Source organism: Python bivittatus, unplaced genomic scaffold (assembly GCF_059951505.1).
Source record: "Python bivittatus isolate LINGU-HERP-01145 unplaced genomic scaffold, Pbiv_v1 ctg000020_np1212, whole genome shotgun sequence".
NCBI lineage: Eukaryota > Metazoa > Chordata > Lepidosauria > Squamata > Pythonidae > Python > Python bivittatus.
Genome location: NW_028277030.1, coordinates 58737392 through 58756626, shown reverse-complemented (window position 1 = coordinate 58756626; position 19235 = coordinate 58737392). Strand labels below are relative to the sequence as shown.

General features: G+C 36.2%; 1 protein-coding gene across 4 annotated transcripts in view; it reads right to left on the bottom strand.

The window, feature by feature from the left end:
- The window catches only part of AFG1L (AFG1 like ATPase), a 59031-nt gene that overhangs the window by 28686 nt on the left and 11110 nt on the right, over window positions 1–19235 (bottom strand). For 3 of the 4 annotated variants that reach the window (XM_015887241.3, XM_088139132.1, XM_007423348.4), the window contains exons 3-7: window positions 16484–16535; window positions 15698–15799; window positions 14121–14251; window positions 6602–6701; window positions 1746–1804 (exon numbers count right to left, since the gene is read on the bottom strand). In XM_015887241.3, coding sequence (XP_015742727.1) covers window positions 1746–1804; window positions 6602–6701; window positions 14121–14251; window positions 15698–15799; window positions 16484–16535 — 444 coding nt within the window. The remainder of the gene's footprint in view (window positions 1–1745; window positions 1805–6601; window positions 6702–14120; window positions 14252–15697; window positions 15800–16483; window positions 16536–19235) is intronic. The other variant, XM_088139122.1, reaches the window with a different exon arrangement.

The following is a 19235-nucleotide window of genomic DNA, read 5'->3' as shown; positions in this document are numbered from 1 at the left end:
CACTGATTTCAGTGATACAAGAACAGTGACATGTTTGCAGGCTGCGCTTCAGTATTTTCTAAACCATTTCATGGATTTATAAGATCCCTAGTAATCATTTGCTGCTGATTACTTTGATTGTATGAAAAGCTATGCACTTATTTAAAAATATCATCCCTTCCATCTCTTATTTCATATGACCAAGTAAAGCATTTTAAAATCTCATTCATCTTCAAAGAAAAGATTTAAATACATAAATAGCAATACCATGTCCTATATAGTAACACTTACTGATATTTTTTGTATTGACCAAAAATGTGGCATATATATACATACACACAAACACATATGTTTCAATGACTCTCATCCCATCAAAGTTGAGATAAAATGTGTGCATATTCAGTAATATGCACATTACTGACTACTAGAGATGAGGCGAAACCACTTTTCCCATACTGTACTGAAATACTAGATTACCATAAAGTACCAGCAATCAATAACAAAAGAATGCAAGTCCCGTTAAACTTCTGTGAGTCACTGTTGAGTTTACATTGGATTCTTATGAAGCCCCATTTAAATGAATTGGAACTGAGCAGCTGAATGCTTGTTCCACTATAAATTCCCTCCTCCTCACTCCTGGTAGTCTCTTTTAAAATAGAAGTAGCCCATGAAATTTGGAAACCCACAAAGTTGCCATGCATCAAACCAGTCTCATCATTATATAAATCCTTTCCCCCTTGCTTCTCTTGCACTTAACAAGAAAACATGGGTTTAGGGAACCATATTCACTATAGTAACTATAGTAACTTAAAAATATATATTTTGACTTTTCACATGGAGAATGTCATAACTGCAAAAAAAAATTTCTTGTTTCCTTTGTATTTCTAAAGCACACAGTTAGAAACAGGTGATTAGGGGTACCCTCTTCTGAATCTCCCCGAAAGTTTTTGTGTTGTCAACTACTTTGAGAAGAAAAAAAGAGTATTTCTGTTTTTCTAACAAATTCCTTTTAGTTGTTTTGAACTCTCAGAACTTCTGGATTCATAAAGATTACTGATGAAAATGAAATTTTAACTCAAGCACTCACACTGAATTCATATCTTTTTTTTAAACTTCCCCTTTTCCAACAAAAAATGAGAAAGCAAGAACAAAGACAAGTTAACAAAAAAGGAGGAAATAAGGATATTATATTATTTTTACTGGAAAGATCATCTGATCCCCTCAATGGAAGAATGGGTTACTAAATTATGGGAGTATGTATCGATGTCTAGATTAACATCGCATTTTAAAAGTAATACATGGATTTGTACCATATCCAAAATTTGGGTTTCTCTATGTATAGAGGTTATATTTTGCTTTTACAGGATATCTTAAATAGAATAGATTTTTAGTAAAATGGATTGAATTTATTATAGCCTACAATTTTACTTCAATAATTTATATTGTGTTGACCACAGTTCTTGATATTCATTTTTACTTTAAAGTTTAATAGTGATTTTTAGACTGCTAAAGTGATATAATACATTCAATTATTTACAAGTAATTAATGTTATACTTGAAAATTATACCTCCTTTATAGCTCCTCATTTATTCATTCATATTTTATTTTTTATTCCTTCTTCTGGATTTTTTTATGCTTGTATGTATGTATGTGTATATGTGTGTGTGCACACACGCGTGTGCGTGCGTGTGTGTGTGTGTATCTATCTATCTTCCCTAATGTTTAATAACTCTTTAAAATAATTTTTTAAGCATATATTTCTTACCTTTAGTACAGCAATGAATGGCACAAAGTTAGCTCTTTGGAGCCCATTTTTATACAGATCTGAAAGAAAACATGTTGTATTATCTTTGCCATGCCCTTTTACTAAAATTGTCTTTGCATTATATTGTTAAAGTACAAGAATCAAAGAGAAAAAAATACATTTTAAATCTTCTGCTGCATTATTTCACTCCAATCTAAAAAAAAATATGATACAATTGACAGCATAGGCATTATTTCAACTTGAGTACAACTGCTAATATTATAAACAGAGTTTGATAGGGAGACACTGTAACATACAAGAAATTTAAAGTTATTATTTCCACAAAATACACAGCCATAAGTTTTCTTAAAAAACAGAAAATGCAATTGTATTTACCGTTTGATTTGCTATCAGTTACCTTATCTTATAGCATATTTTATGCAAGAATGCTGCAAACAAATACATAATGGAAATGACACGCAGCACTGTAACAGCACAATCTTGGGAATTCAGAGAGCAAGGGCAGATGCCTTGTGAGGAGGCAGAACAATCAGGCGGCAGTTACTTAATGCAGCCAGCATCCGCGTATAGGACCGCGTATAAGATAACTTTTCCAACCAAGCCATCCTTTGTGCATTTAAATGCAATCATGTCCTCCAAGTAACTTCCCAAAGACCGAGCACTGCCACAAGAATAAACAGGGTGGCAAGGCAAATCGGAATGGGTTTTCTCCAAATGCATGTCTTGTTTTTCTCTGTATAAACATTTACAGAATCCGAGTCAACAGGATGTTTCCTGCTCCCCCATATATTTTCCTAGCTATGTTTTCAGCAGAAGCTGCACAGAACCAGCAGACTTGTAGTCATATGCTACTGTTAATTTGATAGGAGGAGGTAACACACCTCCACTCTTCACTTTGAAATCAATAGTTCCTCCTATCCAATAGCACAAACTGGCAGAGAGACCTAAAACCAAATGTATAGGACACTAGTACAATAATTATTTCCAAACTGTAAATACAAAGTACCTAACTGACAACAGACGTTAAGTCTGAAGCTAAAAGTTTTGCATACAAAGTATAATAAAATATACTTTGTAGGCCTCATCTGCAATCCCATAGTAAAATACAGATAATTCAAACTGGTCAATAAAAATCAAAAGAATGAAAAAGGGAAATTACATAACTACTTCTTACTAGTCTCAGGGATTTGATGACCACGCTGACTTCTGGAACAGAAAGCACGTTCCAAAGCCTGGGACTGGATCATAAACATGAACCAATCCAGCATCCAGATACCATCACCTGCCAGACTTGGTATGTTATTTTGGGCAGACTATATCTTTCTATATATAAAAGCTGTAGATACCAGAAACAGCTGTAGGCAGATTAGCATCCTCATCCTTTTGCTTATAGTCTATTCAATTACAGGGCAACATAACATATAAAAGGACATTTTACAATCTAGCTCTAAACACAGAATGTCATGCTTACTTCAAAAGGAAGTCTCAATCAAGACACTTCACAGAGGAGACTGTTAGGGCTGGATGCTACATTTAAATTCCTCTTTGTGTCTGTATTTGGAAAAGACGGTGATTTCAATTGTTCAGTATCTAGAGCTATAAATACATTGATACTGAATACAATCTTAATTTATTAGTAACCCTGTGTGATCCCAAGAAAAATAATAAGCAAATTTAGAGGATCCTCGTGTATCTTTTGTGTCTTTGACCCTAAGTAGTCAGTTTTGATGCTTTTAAAATATCAAGACATTACAAGCACAACTCCAAGGAAGACAGAAGTGACAATGAGTGGCTGGGCCCTATAATGGCAGGCAAGGAAACTCTTGATATCACTGATGTTCAGTCTTTGCTTTTCACCCAAGATTGCAACTGTTAGGTGTTTCCTGAATTATCTTCTATATCTTGCATCTTCAGGTTTTTGAGAATATTCTTTGACACTCTTCACTATCATCGTTTGGTGAAAAATATGGGCCTTTCCCCAGGTTTTCCAACAATGATTCATGTCCTCATAAATCAAGAGCAAAACTTATGGATATGTACTTTAGGGCTGCATTCATTAGTCTGCAACAAGTTTAGCTGTTATGGAAAAAAGCAGCATTGTCACTTGGCAGAAATGAAGTACTAGAATCACATTACTGCATGCCAATTCTTCAGCATCTATCCTGATTTCCTGTTTGCATTCAAAGCACAATTCAATGTGTGTGTGACTGTCACTATAATCCTTAGCAGTACAGTCCAATGAAGATAACACATCATTATTTTTTTTTACTAAGATTTTGAAATGGATCTGATTAGGTATGTTAAGATAGTGGAACTATATGGGCTAAAAAAACAAACACAAAACCAGGTAGAACAACATACATCATAAAAACGGTATGGCCAGTAGGGCTTTAATTCCAACCAGTGGTATGTAGCCACTTACAAATACACTGAGTACTAGGAGTTGGCTTAGCTCTAGGTCAGGTGCAAGCCCTTCAGATTCCAGTAACCCCAATCAGCAAGATCAAAACTGAGATGCAGGTAGTCCACGCTTAACAACAGTAATTGGAACCAGAATTTCCATCACTAAGTATGTGGTCATAACGTGTGATGTCACATGACCGCATCGCTTAGCGACAGCAATCTTGGCACTCCCCACTGCCATTGTTAAGTGAAGATCACAGGTTGTTAAGCTAGGACGTCCTCACAACTTCCTGCTGGCTTCCCACAAGCAAAGTCAACAGGGAAACTGGCAGGAAGTGGCAGCATGAGCGTGGCCAAATGGGGTACAGGAGGGTGTGCAGGTAGCTGCTGCAGTGCCACACAAGTGTGGCCAGCCACCCAGGCGTGCACTACAGAATACAGGTGGGGGTTCCTGTGGGAGGGTGTGCACTATGAAGTACAAGATCCCCGGGATTCTCCTCAGGAGAAAAAGCGACAGGAGTGGGAATGACATACAGGAGCAATTTGCAACCTTCCCTGCCAGCTATCCTGCTGACTTTGCTTGTGGGAAGTCGGCAGGGAAGGTTGCAAATGGCAATCACATGACCGTGAGATGCTGCAATTGTTGTAAGCGCGAGCCCGTTGCCTAGCATATGGATCACGATCATGTGACTGCAGGGGTGTTGGGATGGCCAGAATTTCAAGGCCTGGTCGTAAGTACCATTCATTCAGCACTGTCATAACTTCCAACAGTCGCTGAATGAGTGGTCATTAACTGAGGACTACCTGTATGCTGAAAATAGTATAGTAATATTTGAAAGGATACAGGTTCCCATCCCATTCTAGTTCAACAATCAGCAAACAGGACACTACTTTAAGATAATAGTTTTGCATCACCTTAAATACTAAACAATGTATTATGGTATAATCTTTCATGGACTGAAGTGGACTAGACTGCTGAAAGTATTATCCTAAGTGAGAAGAATGCAAAATGTGTAAGTGGTGAATGGACTCTTTTACTATTGCCTCTTTCATTCTCACTGGCTATTATTGTGAATGGCCAAGCAGCTTATATCTGTGGTTGCAAAAACTTACTAACAGTTAATTTGTCACGCAAACAGCAAAGGCTGTATGTCACGTCAATTATGATGCACTACAGTAGATTGATAATTTCACAGTTAATAAGTGAGGCCTAAAGTAGCATAATTCTGCATTTAGACAATATGCTAAACTTATATGAATGACAAAACAAGGCAGAAGCCACACTATTCTGGCTGCTCACTGGAAGAGCCAGGAAAAGTTAAGGAAAATAGGGTATTTACTATTTAACACCCTCACCATCACTTCCAGTTTACTTTAAGAAACTGGGATATCTACTATAAAAGATTTAAAGGGAAGGGGAAGAGAGAAAAGGAAATCCTATTGTACAAGCAGCTCAGTTCATGCAACACTGAATGTTGCCCTCAAAAATATTTCAGATACAAAATTTGCATCATCACACTATCTTAAAGAAAACAGTGGGATTGAAGAGGTAAACAGGAATTTATGTGCTATTTCAGGATTTACACATCAAATTTACAATACTTATTTTTCAGGGTGTCTAAAATAAATAATTTAAATCTGTAAAAGCTGTTTTTTAAAATAAAATAAAACATTGCTACTCACATCATTACATGGAATCAATGGAATAGGCAACTTACAAATACTTATCTAAATAAATTCATAAATACCCATCCATTTTGTGTCTTTCGGTGTACTTGCTTTGGAATAAATATTATTGACCTCAGATTATATATTCTCTAATACTTTGCATTCTCTATGCTATCTTTCTTACATAATTTACTTTTTTCATATTTTTATTAATTTATTATATTTTTATTCCATCTGTCTTTTAAGAAGTTAGGGGCAATGTATATTTTCCTCCCCCTTTATAGAGGGAGAAGTTACATGCCATTAACTCTGCTGTTCTTCCTCTAACTCACATCTTCAAGCTGCCAAAATTGAGAAACGCTGCTCTAACTACTCTGCCCTGCTACTTCTGTTTATTACCTTTTTGTTTCAAAGGGCAATTGGTTCCTCAATGCTATAAGAACAGAGTGGTTGAATCTACCCTTGGTTACTCCATGAGATGAAGGAAGTTTCATTCAGAAAAGGAGAGTTGTGCTAACAGAAGACATCTTTCTGAGAATGCAATTCTTCTTTTATCCATAACTGACTACTTTAGATCCAATTCTTTTAGACCCAATGTCTTTTAATGGAAACCAAGAAAGAATTGTACCTATGGCACAAAGTTAGATTTTAACATAACATTTAAAGTGCAAACATGGTAAGAGAGACAGAAGTTAATTAGAAACAGATTACACGTACAGTTAATTTAAGATATCTTACTGTACTTTCATTGAAAAAGCTGGTATCAGCATATTATTCAGTATTACCTTCTGGTGGCCTGTTTGATGTTGCCACAACAATGACACCATTTTGGAACAGGTTTTCAAAAAGCTGTTTGAGAATCATAGCATCAGCAATATCTGTGACCTGTAGAAGACAACATTACTACTGTCAAAAGCAGATCTTGACTTGTACCATTGACAAAGCTGCATCCAATTTGCTTTGTTTTGTTTTTGGTCGGAAGAGAGGTTTGTTGGTTCAAAGGCAAAAGATTCTACATTGCCACTTGCAGAAAAAAAGTGGGTGAGATGGCGAAATAATAAGCAAGGGGTATGTAACAATCTTTTCACAAGTCGAGTCTTTATTCCAGATTGCTGAATGATTCTGTGTTAACTTCCCTTCTAAAACTACAGTTGGGAAACCCAGAAAGAAGAGGCGTAAGATTTAAAAGGCTCATTAGTTTGAACACATACAAATACACAAACCTGCCAGAAGATCAGGACAGAAAATACACACCAGCTGCTTTACATGTCTATTACCTTTCCAACAAAGGTCCATAGAGGTGACTTTAAATGGTCATGGAACTTTTAGAAAAAAGGACAAGTGGCCAAGTATACATCATCAGCTGCTGTTGAAAATAGAATGATATGACATAGATACTATTGTGCGATTGTTGCACAAAACAATTCAACAGATGGCCCATCACAAAAAAATAAGCAATTTCATTGTTCTTTTTAAGTGCCTTCTATTACTGTCCATGAATAATCAAAAAGGCACTGCAGTCAGTTCCAGCACAGTCAGCCTCTTCTAACCTTCACAGACACAAATCATTCTCTCACACACAGAGACACACACTCTCTTAAATAAAAAAAGGGAGCAACAATTAATGATAAAAAGAAACTTTTGTCTGAGAATTTTCACTTCCCCACTTATTGTTCATCCAATTATTACAGCTGTGCTGAAGACACTAACTTTACTATAAGCAAGAATTTCACTTAAATATGTAAATTTACAACAGAGGAATAGTACTAATATGAAAAAGGACATAAGAAAAGATATTCCCTCCCCAAAGCTCACAACTATTTTCACCTTGAACCTAGAAGACTTTCATGCACAGTATTGTTCCATGGGTCTGCCTTTGGGAACTGCTCTGCCTAAATTAAGTTATGGGTTCTTTGGGTGGCTGGGCTTGACTACTTTCTTAGAAAGAGCAGGCAGATAACTGCAAGTGTAGAGAGGCACTGAAGAAAAATAAGTCTAACAAATCAAAAATTGGGGTCTTTGAGCCTGTCATTAAGGAACAAAACCAAACCAAAAAAGCATTAGGTAGCTAAAAGCAGATATCCATTTTGATGAGGCCACTGAAACGGGCAAAATAAGACAGGGAGAAGAAAAAGGAGTCTTCTGCTTAAGAAACAGAAGACTATATGCAACAGGACATATTTCCCACAGGAACACTTTGATAAAGCATAGCAGCTTGGAACATTAGATAGAGAAAGATTTATGACCAGAGGAAACACAGTGAAGACTTAGTTGGTGTTCTGCTCTTGCAGAATTTAAATCTGCTTGTCTATCAAAATTGATTATTTTTTAAGCTCCATAATTAAAAAAGCAAGAGTCATTTGGTATATTGAGTGCCAATTTATGTCCTTTTGATCCTCTGTAGCTTTGGAGAGGAAGACAAAAGTAAAAGCATCTCAAAGCTCAGGTTCTGTCTGTGCTCAGCATTCATTATAGATGCGAACAAAAGAAAAGAATACAAATTACCAATAAGAGATGTCTGCTAATGGAAAGAATGGTGAAATTTCATTTGCATTTAAGAGAAAAGATTTGTATGACCCAGAGTTGCTTTCTTCTCACATAAGTTAAAAAAATCTAAATAATGTATGTGTCTAAGTACTTGAACCTCAGTTATCCTCTGATTGGTACAGTTTCTTAGAATGAATAGTAAATATAAGTATGTATAAGTAATAATTAGCATTAACACAAAAAACAAGAGTGTAACAGTGCAATCTTAGACATGTTTTACTCAGAAGTCCCCTTGTATTTGATGGAACTTACTCTTAGTAAGTATTGTTCTCTTGAGTTTTATTACAAGCGCTGTCCATAATATATTCTCTTTTAGTAAAGACATGATATACTGATAGTGTTAATTTACTATTTACAAGTATTCTGGATCCCAAACTTAAGCATTCTAATATTTTCCTGCTATTTGTATGAAAATAAAACTATTTCATGTCTGAAATGCCTAACTGATCTTTTTAAGTAGAGGTATAGAACATGACATCAGACTAAGGGCGAAGACAGTTGTAACCAAAAGGAGGACTCACAGTTGGTCCATAAGCAGCAGGATGAGCTTGACTTCCTCACAGCTTCACATCTGAAATGACAGACGTGCATAGCAGTGAACTGAAGGCTGGTGTAGCCATCAGCCCCCACAATGTTGCAGGAAGGCAGTATACCATTTTACTTTCAAAAGGGCCCATGGGTAATTAATGTGCTAAATCAAGAGTTTGTTTTTCTTCCTGTTTTTTAAGGTAAACCTATTTTAATGCAACGCTGTTTGGGGACTGGGAAGGGAGAAAAGAAAATTTGGGGATGATGCCATAAGCACCAGCCAATCACTCATGTACATAAAAGATTTCTGCTATAAAACTGCAGCTCTGCTTCTTTTTCTTGAACCTAGAGAGGGGCAAGTATATTTGGACTAACTATAGTGATGGCATTACCACTTTACTCTAGACATTTTACAATTGCCTTCACCCCAAGTGAACTCAAGGCTCCAGACTTGGCAAAGGACGACGTTTTAGAAGAAAGCCACAGCAACCCCAAATGCATGAATCTCATTTTTACTATAACTGAACAACCCAATATCATAAAAGGAAGCCATGCTTAACAAAGTTATCAATAGTCTCATACAATGTAACAAAGCAGTAAATAAATAGTTCCTTCAATGCATTGTCAGAGTGGCTTACCAGTACCCTGCAACAAATCCTTGAACTATGGAAAGTGAAACATCCTGTTTTGTTCCTAAATCAGTGAAAGAAAAGTATCACAAAAATACTAGTTTGCTGGGCTGCAGAATCTGAAAAGTGATGGAATACTGCACAGCTATTCGACTTTGAAGCACGCAGTGTGGCATGAATGGGAAGGCGGAACAGCAGGGTTATATCTTATGCTGCTTTTAAGTTAGCACTGCATCCTGCCATATAATAACGCAAAGGTTAATGAAGCTTCAGTTCATTTAGGACAGGGATCTACTGTAATATATACTAAAGCAAAACCCAGATAACTTATATGCATTATATTTTCTATTTTAGTTGTGTTAGTTTCATTAAAAAAAAAACATACAGTATGTGTAATTACCTGAGTTAATTTTGAAATCCCAAATAAAAGCCAAGATTAACTCCTAAATTTCCTTTGTTGACAACAACCGTTACAATTAACAGTGTTACATTAATATTAACATTCCTAGCTATGAAATCCATATATATTTGAATACAGCTACCTATAAAAGCTACTAGCCAGACTGTTCCCAAACTTGCTGGTACTGCCCTTATCATTAGCCGCATATGATGCTGGTGGCATAGGTAGGAGCACAGCTGGTAACCTAGTCTAGACCTTCTCTATCTTCCTAAAAGTATTATGTGAAAGCTTCAACGGACTACATGAGCTTATGGAAGACTGTGACTTGGAATGCAAGAGGAGTAAACAGTAAAGAGCATACATTAATGAATGAAAGGAAAAGAAAAAAATAGGTAAGTGGTATGTCTATGAAACTAAGAGGAACATAAAGAACATAATAGATTTGAATGAAGAAGGCCTGCTCTTGTAAAATGGAGTTGATGAATGTGTTCAAGGAAGTTAAGGGGCATGTTTAATTATGAACGAAAGGGCTAAAAATGTATATATGAAAAATGAATTAGTGTGATGTAGGTTATGGTGACGGCATATAAAAGTAAGAATCCATAGGTTGTTGCTAGTTACAACTTACACTCCAGTAAATTATGATGAGGGAAAAATAGGGATGAGTTCTGGGAAAAAATGTGCAACATTCTGATTGAATGTGATTCAGTGGAAAAATTATTTTATTAGGTGATATGAATGGGTGGATGAAAATGAGATGAGAGAGTACAGAAAAATGATTGGGCCATTCAGAGACCCAAGTATGAATAAGAATGGAGATTCTCTGGTGAGCTCCTGCTTAGAAAAACACCCATTTGCTTTCAAATTATGGTTTAAACATAAATCTATTCATAAATATACATGGAAAAGGACTGACTTGAAAAGCAGGATCAATCTGTTCATAACAAAAGATTAAGAGAATTAGTGAAGGGTACAAGGTTTTGAATGTGAGACACTTGGGGGAGGGGAGGGGAGGGGAGGGGAGGGGAGGGAAGGGAAGGGAAGGGAAGGGAAGGGAAGGGAAGGGAAGGGAAGGGAAGGGAACGGAAGGGAAGGGAAGGGAAGGGAAGGGAAGGGAAGGGAAGGGAAGGGAAGCTTAACAGCTGAGCTACTGGAAGAGAAAGTTTGAAGCCTTTATGGAAAAAGTATTAAGAGATAGATTAATTTAGCAACAAAATGAATGGGAAGTGAATATAAGGAAAGAAAATGAAAAGAATCATTACAGAGTGTTACAGAAATGTGTGGAGTTATATTAATAGAAAATATGAAAAAAAAAGATGCAGGGTATAAGAATTAAGAATGAAAGAAGCTGTGGATGAGAAAAATGCATACAAAGAGAATGATTGCTAAAATGATGAGGGGGGGAGAGAGAGAGGTTGTATAATGTGTAGAGTGATAAAATAATAGTTGCAGGGAATGTAGTAAAATAAAGCAAGGAATGGTTGAGATGAAAAAAGGCAGAAAAATGCAAAGCAATTTTGATGGAAATAATTGTTTCAGATATGGGAAAAGAGGACTAAACAAAGCATCTTCTAGAGTGAATTCAACTAAAAATAAAAGTGATGAAAATATGATGGACACCAAAGGAGAAATTAAGGTAAATTCCAGAATTCAAATTTTCACCTCCAGAAAAGCATGCAAGAGAAAAGCTATTTTAAAATCAGACAATGAATCCCTATAGACATTGTGGCATACGTTATTTTTTACCTTTTATCTCAGGTATCTGCAAATACATGATGAAATATTTTGCTCCTACATTTCTTGTAATAGATTTTTATAATTCTATGTTCTTTCTGTTATTAGTATAGTTTAGCCAAAATTCAGATCTACCATCGCTACCTGTGAAACATCTACCCAACTATGTAACTCATTAAAACCATCTTTCATTAAATTTCATCTTTATGAGAGTCCATTAATACACATTGGCTATTCACTCTAAAGCTTACCTTGGTTACACATTTAACAGTATCCAAGGCTTAAAGTCAAGTATGTTACACATATTACATCTCCATAGTCCACTATGCCAGTTTTGTATCAAAGGAGGAAATTAGGCTAGACTGGTGTAATTTGCTTTTGGCTAATTCAAGCTACTTATCATATTCCCTATTCTCCATTGGTCATTTACAAATGGCCTGTAGCTCAGTAGCAGGATATACTAAGGACACAATGGGATTACAAGGATTTTAATGATGAACTCCTCAACAGATTTATCACCTGTCAGGAAACAAACACATTTGATTGCCTTGTGCCACCTTGATTACTATTAACCCAGCTGTGAATTTTCACATGCCAAGTAGAAAAAAAATATATAGTGATATATTGCAAAACAGAAGTGGCAAGATTCTGCATGACTATTCCTAACTAACAAAAAGAACAGCTCTGATCTGGGCTTCTTCAACTACAAAACTGAAACCAATTTGGATGACAACTACATAGAGTTCTTCTGTCAACTAAAAATTCCAGGGAATCCTGTTTTCAGTCGTAAAGCATGAAGACGTATCCACAAGATAGAAAAGGACTTTGTGGAATAGAAAAGTTATGAAATGGGAGTACTCTATTAAATATAGAAAGAAGAATGCACTTCAGTTTAGAAATACATTCATAACTCTAGGTATAGATATTTTGTCCTCTTTCAGAAAATAATCTATACTATTCTATGACTGCAATGGCAAGAAAAGTGTAAAGTATAAGTAGCAAGTATCAGCACTGTCCATAATAACTGAGGCACTAAGAAAATCAAAACACCGGATGTCACATATTTTAAATGGTAATGTTAGAAGAAGAGGGACAGTTTGGTGTAGAGGTTAAGGCCCCAGGCTAGTTCTAGTCCTGCCTTAGGCATAAAGCCAGCTGGGTGACCTTGAGCCAGTCACTTTCTTTCAGCCCTAGGAAACAGCAAAGGCAAACCACTTCCCAAAACCTTGCCAAGAAAACTGCAAGGACTAGTCCAGGCAGTCACCAGGAGTCAAAAGCTGACTCAAAGGCGTGTGCACACACATGCACACAAATGTCAGAAGGGCTGGAAAACCTGCAGAGGAGTTTTTTCCACAAAAAGTACTCTCCATTGGGATTTATCTTTTTAAGAATCCTGGCAAATGTATTTTATTTTACTTTATTTATTTCTCATCTTCCTCCTAGGCCTCAGCCAGAATAGCTTTCTACTCTCATTCTCTTCTATAAATTTGCCCATCCCCACCATTTGTAATCCATCTTTCCATGTTGCAGGGCATGGAATGAGTTTAGCATTTCCTATTCCCAATTCTTTTCTACCCAGTGATTTCTTTCATTAATGCATTCATGTTAAACAAGGGCTCTGAGAATTCATATTTGAATTTTTCCTGGGCATCCCCCAAAGCTGGGAAATTAATATATCTGAGGCCCTGGACATGAGGATATGTTAAATGGGTGCTGCTTTCCAGGTTTAATTTCTAAATCTTGTAGGATTTAATTAACTTGCTTTACCACACTTGCTTTACTTTTTAACAGAAAACAAGCTAAAATAGTATAAATAAATAAACTATGAATGTCTATTGGGAAGGGAAGCTTTGACTGTTGGGAAGGTCACATGTACATATTAAACCTTTGCTCATGTTGAAAATTTTAATTTGGAGCAAGGTGGGGGAGCCCAAATATTTCCAAAGTATGTGAGTAGAGCAAAGAGTGAGTTCGGCAAATCTTAATATGAATGGTGTGTGTGTGTATGCATGTATGTGTGTGTGTCCATATGTACATATATACATAGAAATACAAACACATCCACACACCATTAATACACAGTCATACTTATTTAGATATACTGAAATAGAGTGTGTGTGTGTGTATGCAATGTGTATTGATTAAACAATATTTTAAAATTGAATTTAAGTTTAATATAAACTAGAATACAGAATGCATATTTTCAAAAAAAGATTCCAGTTTAACAGATAGCATTGATACAACAACAATACTATCAACATACATCTAAAATTTTATGCATGCAAGATCATATTAACTGTGACAGATTTTGCTTGTCTACGCATATGAATAAATAAACGCTTCAATGAGAAACGACCAAAAACGCCTACAGCATAGGAAGTTAATATCAGTACAAAAATATTGCGACTAGACATCTTTTTCCAGGAAGAGATGAACGTACACCTCTTACAATATATTATCACTTACCTGAAATTCATCAAAACATAAGAGACAAGCTTCTTCACTTATTTCATCAGCTATAGGAGCTATTGGATCATATGATTTAGCCATTAATCCAGCTTTTCTTTTTGGCAGTCTCTGTTTAAGGCAATGTATTCCTGAAGTGAACATTTTGCAAGACACTTAGTAAACATGTTGGAAATACTCAAAACAAACAAAAGATCATATTTACATGTTAATAGAAGTAATTTTTGACTTAGTAATTCTGTGCTAATTCTATTCTTTCAATTTTTAAAAAACAATTATAACTACCAGGCATTCTCCTCTCCAGTGAGTCTCCTTGATTTATGCAGCATCCCCCAGCTTTTTGCCTCTTTGGAATATATGATAAAGCTGGTCAAGATATTAGCCAACAATGTATGTTATTCAGTTTGGTTTTCTTCACATTTCCTTCTTTATATATATAAAGATAGAAATTATATAAAATATAATTATATATTTTAGTTATAAGCTTGTTGTCTATGTTGATATTACTGTATATTATTGAAAAGGGAAACAAATGTAAGCTCACAAATTAGAGCAGATATAAAGAAATGAGAATAAGGAAGTAAGAGAGAAAGAAATCTTACAAAAGACTAGGGAGCTTTAAAGACTATATGTTAATATAAGGGAAAATAGAAGACCTCTGTATATCAAAATAGCTAACTAAATCTTCACCTGCAGTTTCTAAATAAGTGAACAAACATATGCATCATACCATCTATTTCATTTAATATGCCCTGTATTACGCAAAAACTGTATATTTGCAAAGAGGGAGTTTACTGAAGATTTGATTATGGAGAAAACATTTTTTCTGATACTGAGAAGGACTGGTTCAAGTTCTGGCCCATGCTAACTTTCCCCTTGTCTAGGATCACAATATAGGTAGAATGTAAATGTTCTCTGATTCAGAAGAATTCAGCCAGTAGTCAGAATGCTGAGAGTTTTAGTCTACTGCATATATAATTGGTAAGATGTACAGCAGTTGGTGGAAACCAGTCACTCTCCTTCAGTTACCTTTTCCTATCCTGCTCCACCTTCTTCAACTGACATTTCAGCTTTTTGCTGTTCATCTTTTAAATCAGGGCCTTATGGCAACTGAAAGACCAACAAATACATTTTAACACAAGTTCACTCTCACTTGCTGTTGACTAAAATGTTTTAAGTATTTTCACAATATTGTTCCATCTCTGAACGTAACTGTGACAAGACCGCATATAACCACTTTCCAGCAGATGCTCCAAGTTTCTAATCATGCAAATAAGTACAACAGAATTAAATAAGTGATTGACTGCCCACTGGTACCACAAGGAAAATGAAACCTACTTACTCAAATCTTCAGTGTTTTCCCTCCATTAATTCCTAGGGGTGTTGCAAGAGAGCTCTATTCTAACTGAAAGATCAGGTTGAAATTTTTCCCAGTCTACTGTAATTCCTTTCCTTTCAGCTTTCGAATGACAGCATTCCAACGGGTGCCAGACAAAGAATTAAGAAGAAACGGGATGACAGATAACATGGAAGGTACACATAACATACTGTATTGTACCAGAAAGGTTTAAACTTACTTTTGTGCACATCTAGCATGAAGCCATGGAAATGGACTCTCTTTTTTCTTTCTACTTCTAGATGAGAATAAAATATGTCCATCACCATTGTCTTTCCTGTGCCTTCAAATAAAAACACACATACCCAACAGGTTGTTAATTTAAAACACTATGTACTGATTACAGTAATGACTGTTCATTAGCATTGAGCTAATGAAATCATAATCGTGATCTGAACAGTACAAAATCATTATCTTTGAGAAGCAAGACTTCAACTAACATGGACAGGATGATTTGTATTATATGAATCTAAAGTATAATATCAAAATCAACAAATGCAATTATTGTTTCCATCTGAAATATACTGAGCATTATTCACTAAGAATAAATGAGAATGCCTCAGTTCTTTTTTTAAACAGATTAATCACAAATACATCTCCTTTCGGTCAGACCAAGTATCCAACTCAACGAGCATCCCCCTTCCACATAACAAGGGCATCAAAACAAGTGCCCTCCCTGCCATATGCAATCAACACTCACATGGCCCAGGGATCCTATTATCACAAAGTGTGCTACATTGATCCATTCATTACCTGACATTGCTCAGTGCCTTGATTTGCTTTGTAATGTCAAAGCTAACCAAATACAGGTCATTAGTAGCTCAACCCAGAGTGCTTTATTCTATTTAATCTCATTACTGTCATTGGGGAAAAAGAAGTTAGCTTATTAGCTAACTATAAATCTAGGGAAATATGCAAATATGCTAAAAAAAATTGGCCATGTTTCAGTTAAAACCTTCCAACTTACCAACATCTCCATAGACATAAAGGCCTTTTGGAGGTTTACGTCTTGTAAAAAGCTGCAAATTAAGAAAATAATTATATTTTATTCTCCTTAGATAAAAGCAAAATAAGAAAATGACACAATATATTTATTGCAAAGCCAATATAGCTTCCAAATTCAATTGAACTACTGCGTTAAAAGAACAAAGCCTGCTCTGCTGCTTAAAAGCTCAAATATTATTTTGGTTGATCAAGCACACAATAAGGGAAATTGGGAAGGATAAAAAAACCCTAAACATTCTTTTTAATATCTTTTCAAGCCCAGTTGGTTGAGAATTCTGAATAATTCTATAGTGAAAATTATATATAAAATACATGTACACAAGAGTTTCTCTTCAGCTGTTTATTTACTAAATTTATATACTACCACATCTTGCAGCTCTTGGCAATTCACAACAATTATAAAATACCACAATAAAATGTCCTCAGAAAATAAAACTAAAATTAAATTAAATTAAATTAAAATTAAAATAACGCAACTCTCAAAATTCACCCAAAGCCTCCAGAGTAACTCAGTTTAACTAGCTTTTGGAAACCTATTATTCATGGAACTAATATTACCAGCAAGGGGACACCATTCTAGAGGAACAAGTTATTGTGTAGAAACAATATCTCCAGACTATGCCCCCCCCCACTTCCCAGAAATAGGGCACTACTAATAGTTTCTTCTGAGAAAGATGCCTTAAACGGGTTGAATCCAATTGGAGGAGATGGTCCTGAAGGTACTAAGCCATATATAACTTTATAGCATTTTGAATTGCACTTGGAAACCTACTGGCAACTAGTACAAGGCCCACAATATTGGTATCACACAAACATACTATTGTATACCTATAACACACAGGCCACTACAACCTACATAGTTGCAGTTTCTGAGTGGCCTTCAAACTCCATGGAGAATGCATTGCTGTAGTTGCATGATGATGAGGGAATGAGTCACTGTAGCAACTGCTCCAGGTAGGGTCACAACTGGCTCAATAGCCAGTGGGCAAAGGTCCTCTGGGCATAGCTTCTACTTGTCTTTCCAGCAGTAGTTGTAAGCCCAGAAGCACCCCAAGTAACAGACCTGTTCTCTCAGGAGCAGTGTTCACCCCCCCCCCCAAGAAAGACCACTGAAGCTGATAGAAGGTGGTGGACAGAAAACAACTCCAGGTTCTAGTGTTCAATTTAGCCTGTTTTCTCCCATCCAGGTTCTGACAGCCTCTAGGCACTGAGACAAAACCTCCCTGACATTCCTCACTGGGCCAGGGGTGGCAATGTATAATTAAATATCATCAGCATACTTACAATATCTCATCTCAAACCTCCACATGACCTCTTCCAGCAGCTTAATGTAAATATTAAAGGGGGGGGGTAGTACTTCCCAGGCCAATCTCTCTTCTTTCCCTCCCCCCCACCAAATACAACCACCCATTGAAGGAGAAGAACCACTTGAAAACAGTCTCTACAACTCTTGCAGATGCTTCAGAAAGATACCATCATTAATAGTATCAAAAGCTATTGCGAAGTCCAAAAGAACCAGGAGGTGCACTGCTTGCATCTAAATTCCAACAAAGGTTATTACCTCTCTTTATCACCACAGTTCATACCTGCATTCAGTCACATTCATTTCTATTCTTCCTCCACCAATGCTCTAGGCATTGCTTATGTTGCCTCATCTTCTGGAACTTCTCAGAAAATTGAGGAGCAACCCAGGATCAATGTACAGAGAGAGGCTGCTTGAGGGGCAATCTTTTTTAGACCCCAGGTCTCTTTCTAATGCTAGAGGTCACCGGGTTTGTTTTTTTTTAATTATTCCGCCTTTCTTATTTTTTATAAATAACTCAATGTGGTGAACATACCTGATATTTCTTTTTCCTCCTATTTTCTCCACAACAACCCTATGAAGTGAGTTGGGCTGAGAGTGAGTGACTGGCCCAAAGTCACCCAGCCGACTTTCATGCCTAAAGTGGGAATAGAACTCGCAGTTTCCTGGTTTTTAGCCTGGTGCCTTAATCACTAAACCAAACTGGCTCTGATTAATAATTAATCAATTATAATTACTATTTAATTATTTTATTAACTTTTTAATTAATTAATAATTAATAATGTAATTGCCAGATCACCAGGAAACTCCCCCAAGAGTCCTCTGGAAATTCTCCAGATCCATCAGTTACCTTCAGCTCTGCAGAGGTCTTATGTGGCAATTAATTTCATTTGGACCAGGAAGGGATCTGGCCACACATCTTGGTAGATATAATGCCCTCCCATATTCAGATAACCTGCTAAGTGTCCCATAACCCCACAACTAGGAAACTAGGTACAGATAACCCCACAACTGCTCCACAACTAGGAAAAGAAAAGGTCCAAATTATAACCAGCTCTGGCCATGTATTGGGTCAGTGATTATCTGGGATGAGCCCATGAGGCAATGAACTTCATGGTTGTTCCCAACTTTGCCATGAGTCACCAGAAGTTGGGCAGCATATAAATTTAATAAATTATTATGATTGGTCACACAGTCAGCCAGATATTTAGATTGGATCTGGCATTTTTATCCATCTATCAAATCCTTCCCAAGGACCTGAGATAGACACATGTTGTTGTTTGATGGTGTTAAAGGTATCATTACAGGATATAAGCTGTTCCAAGTAAAACTGCCTTTTGCAATTGAATGATTGTTGTTGTGTTGTTGTTATTAAAGTCACCTAGAATCAAAGGGTGAGAGGACTGACAAA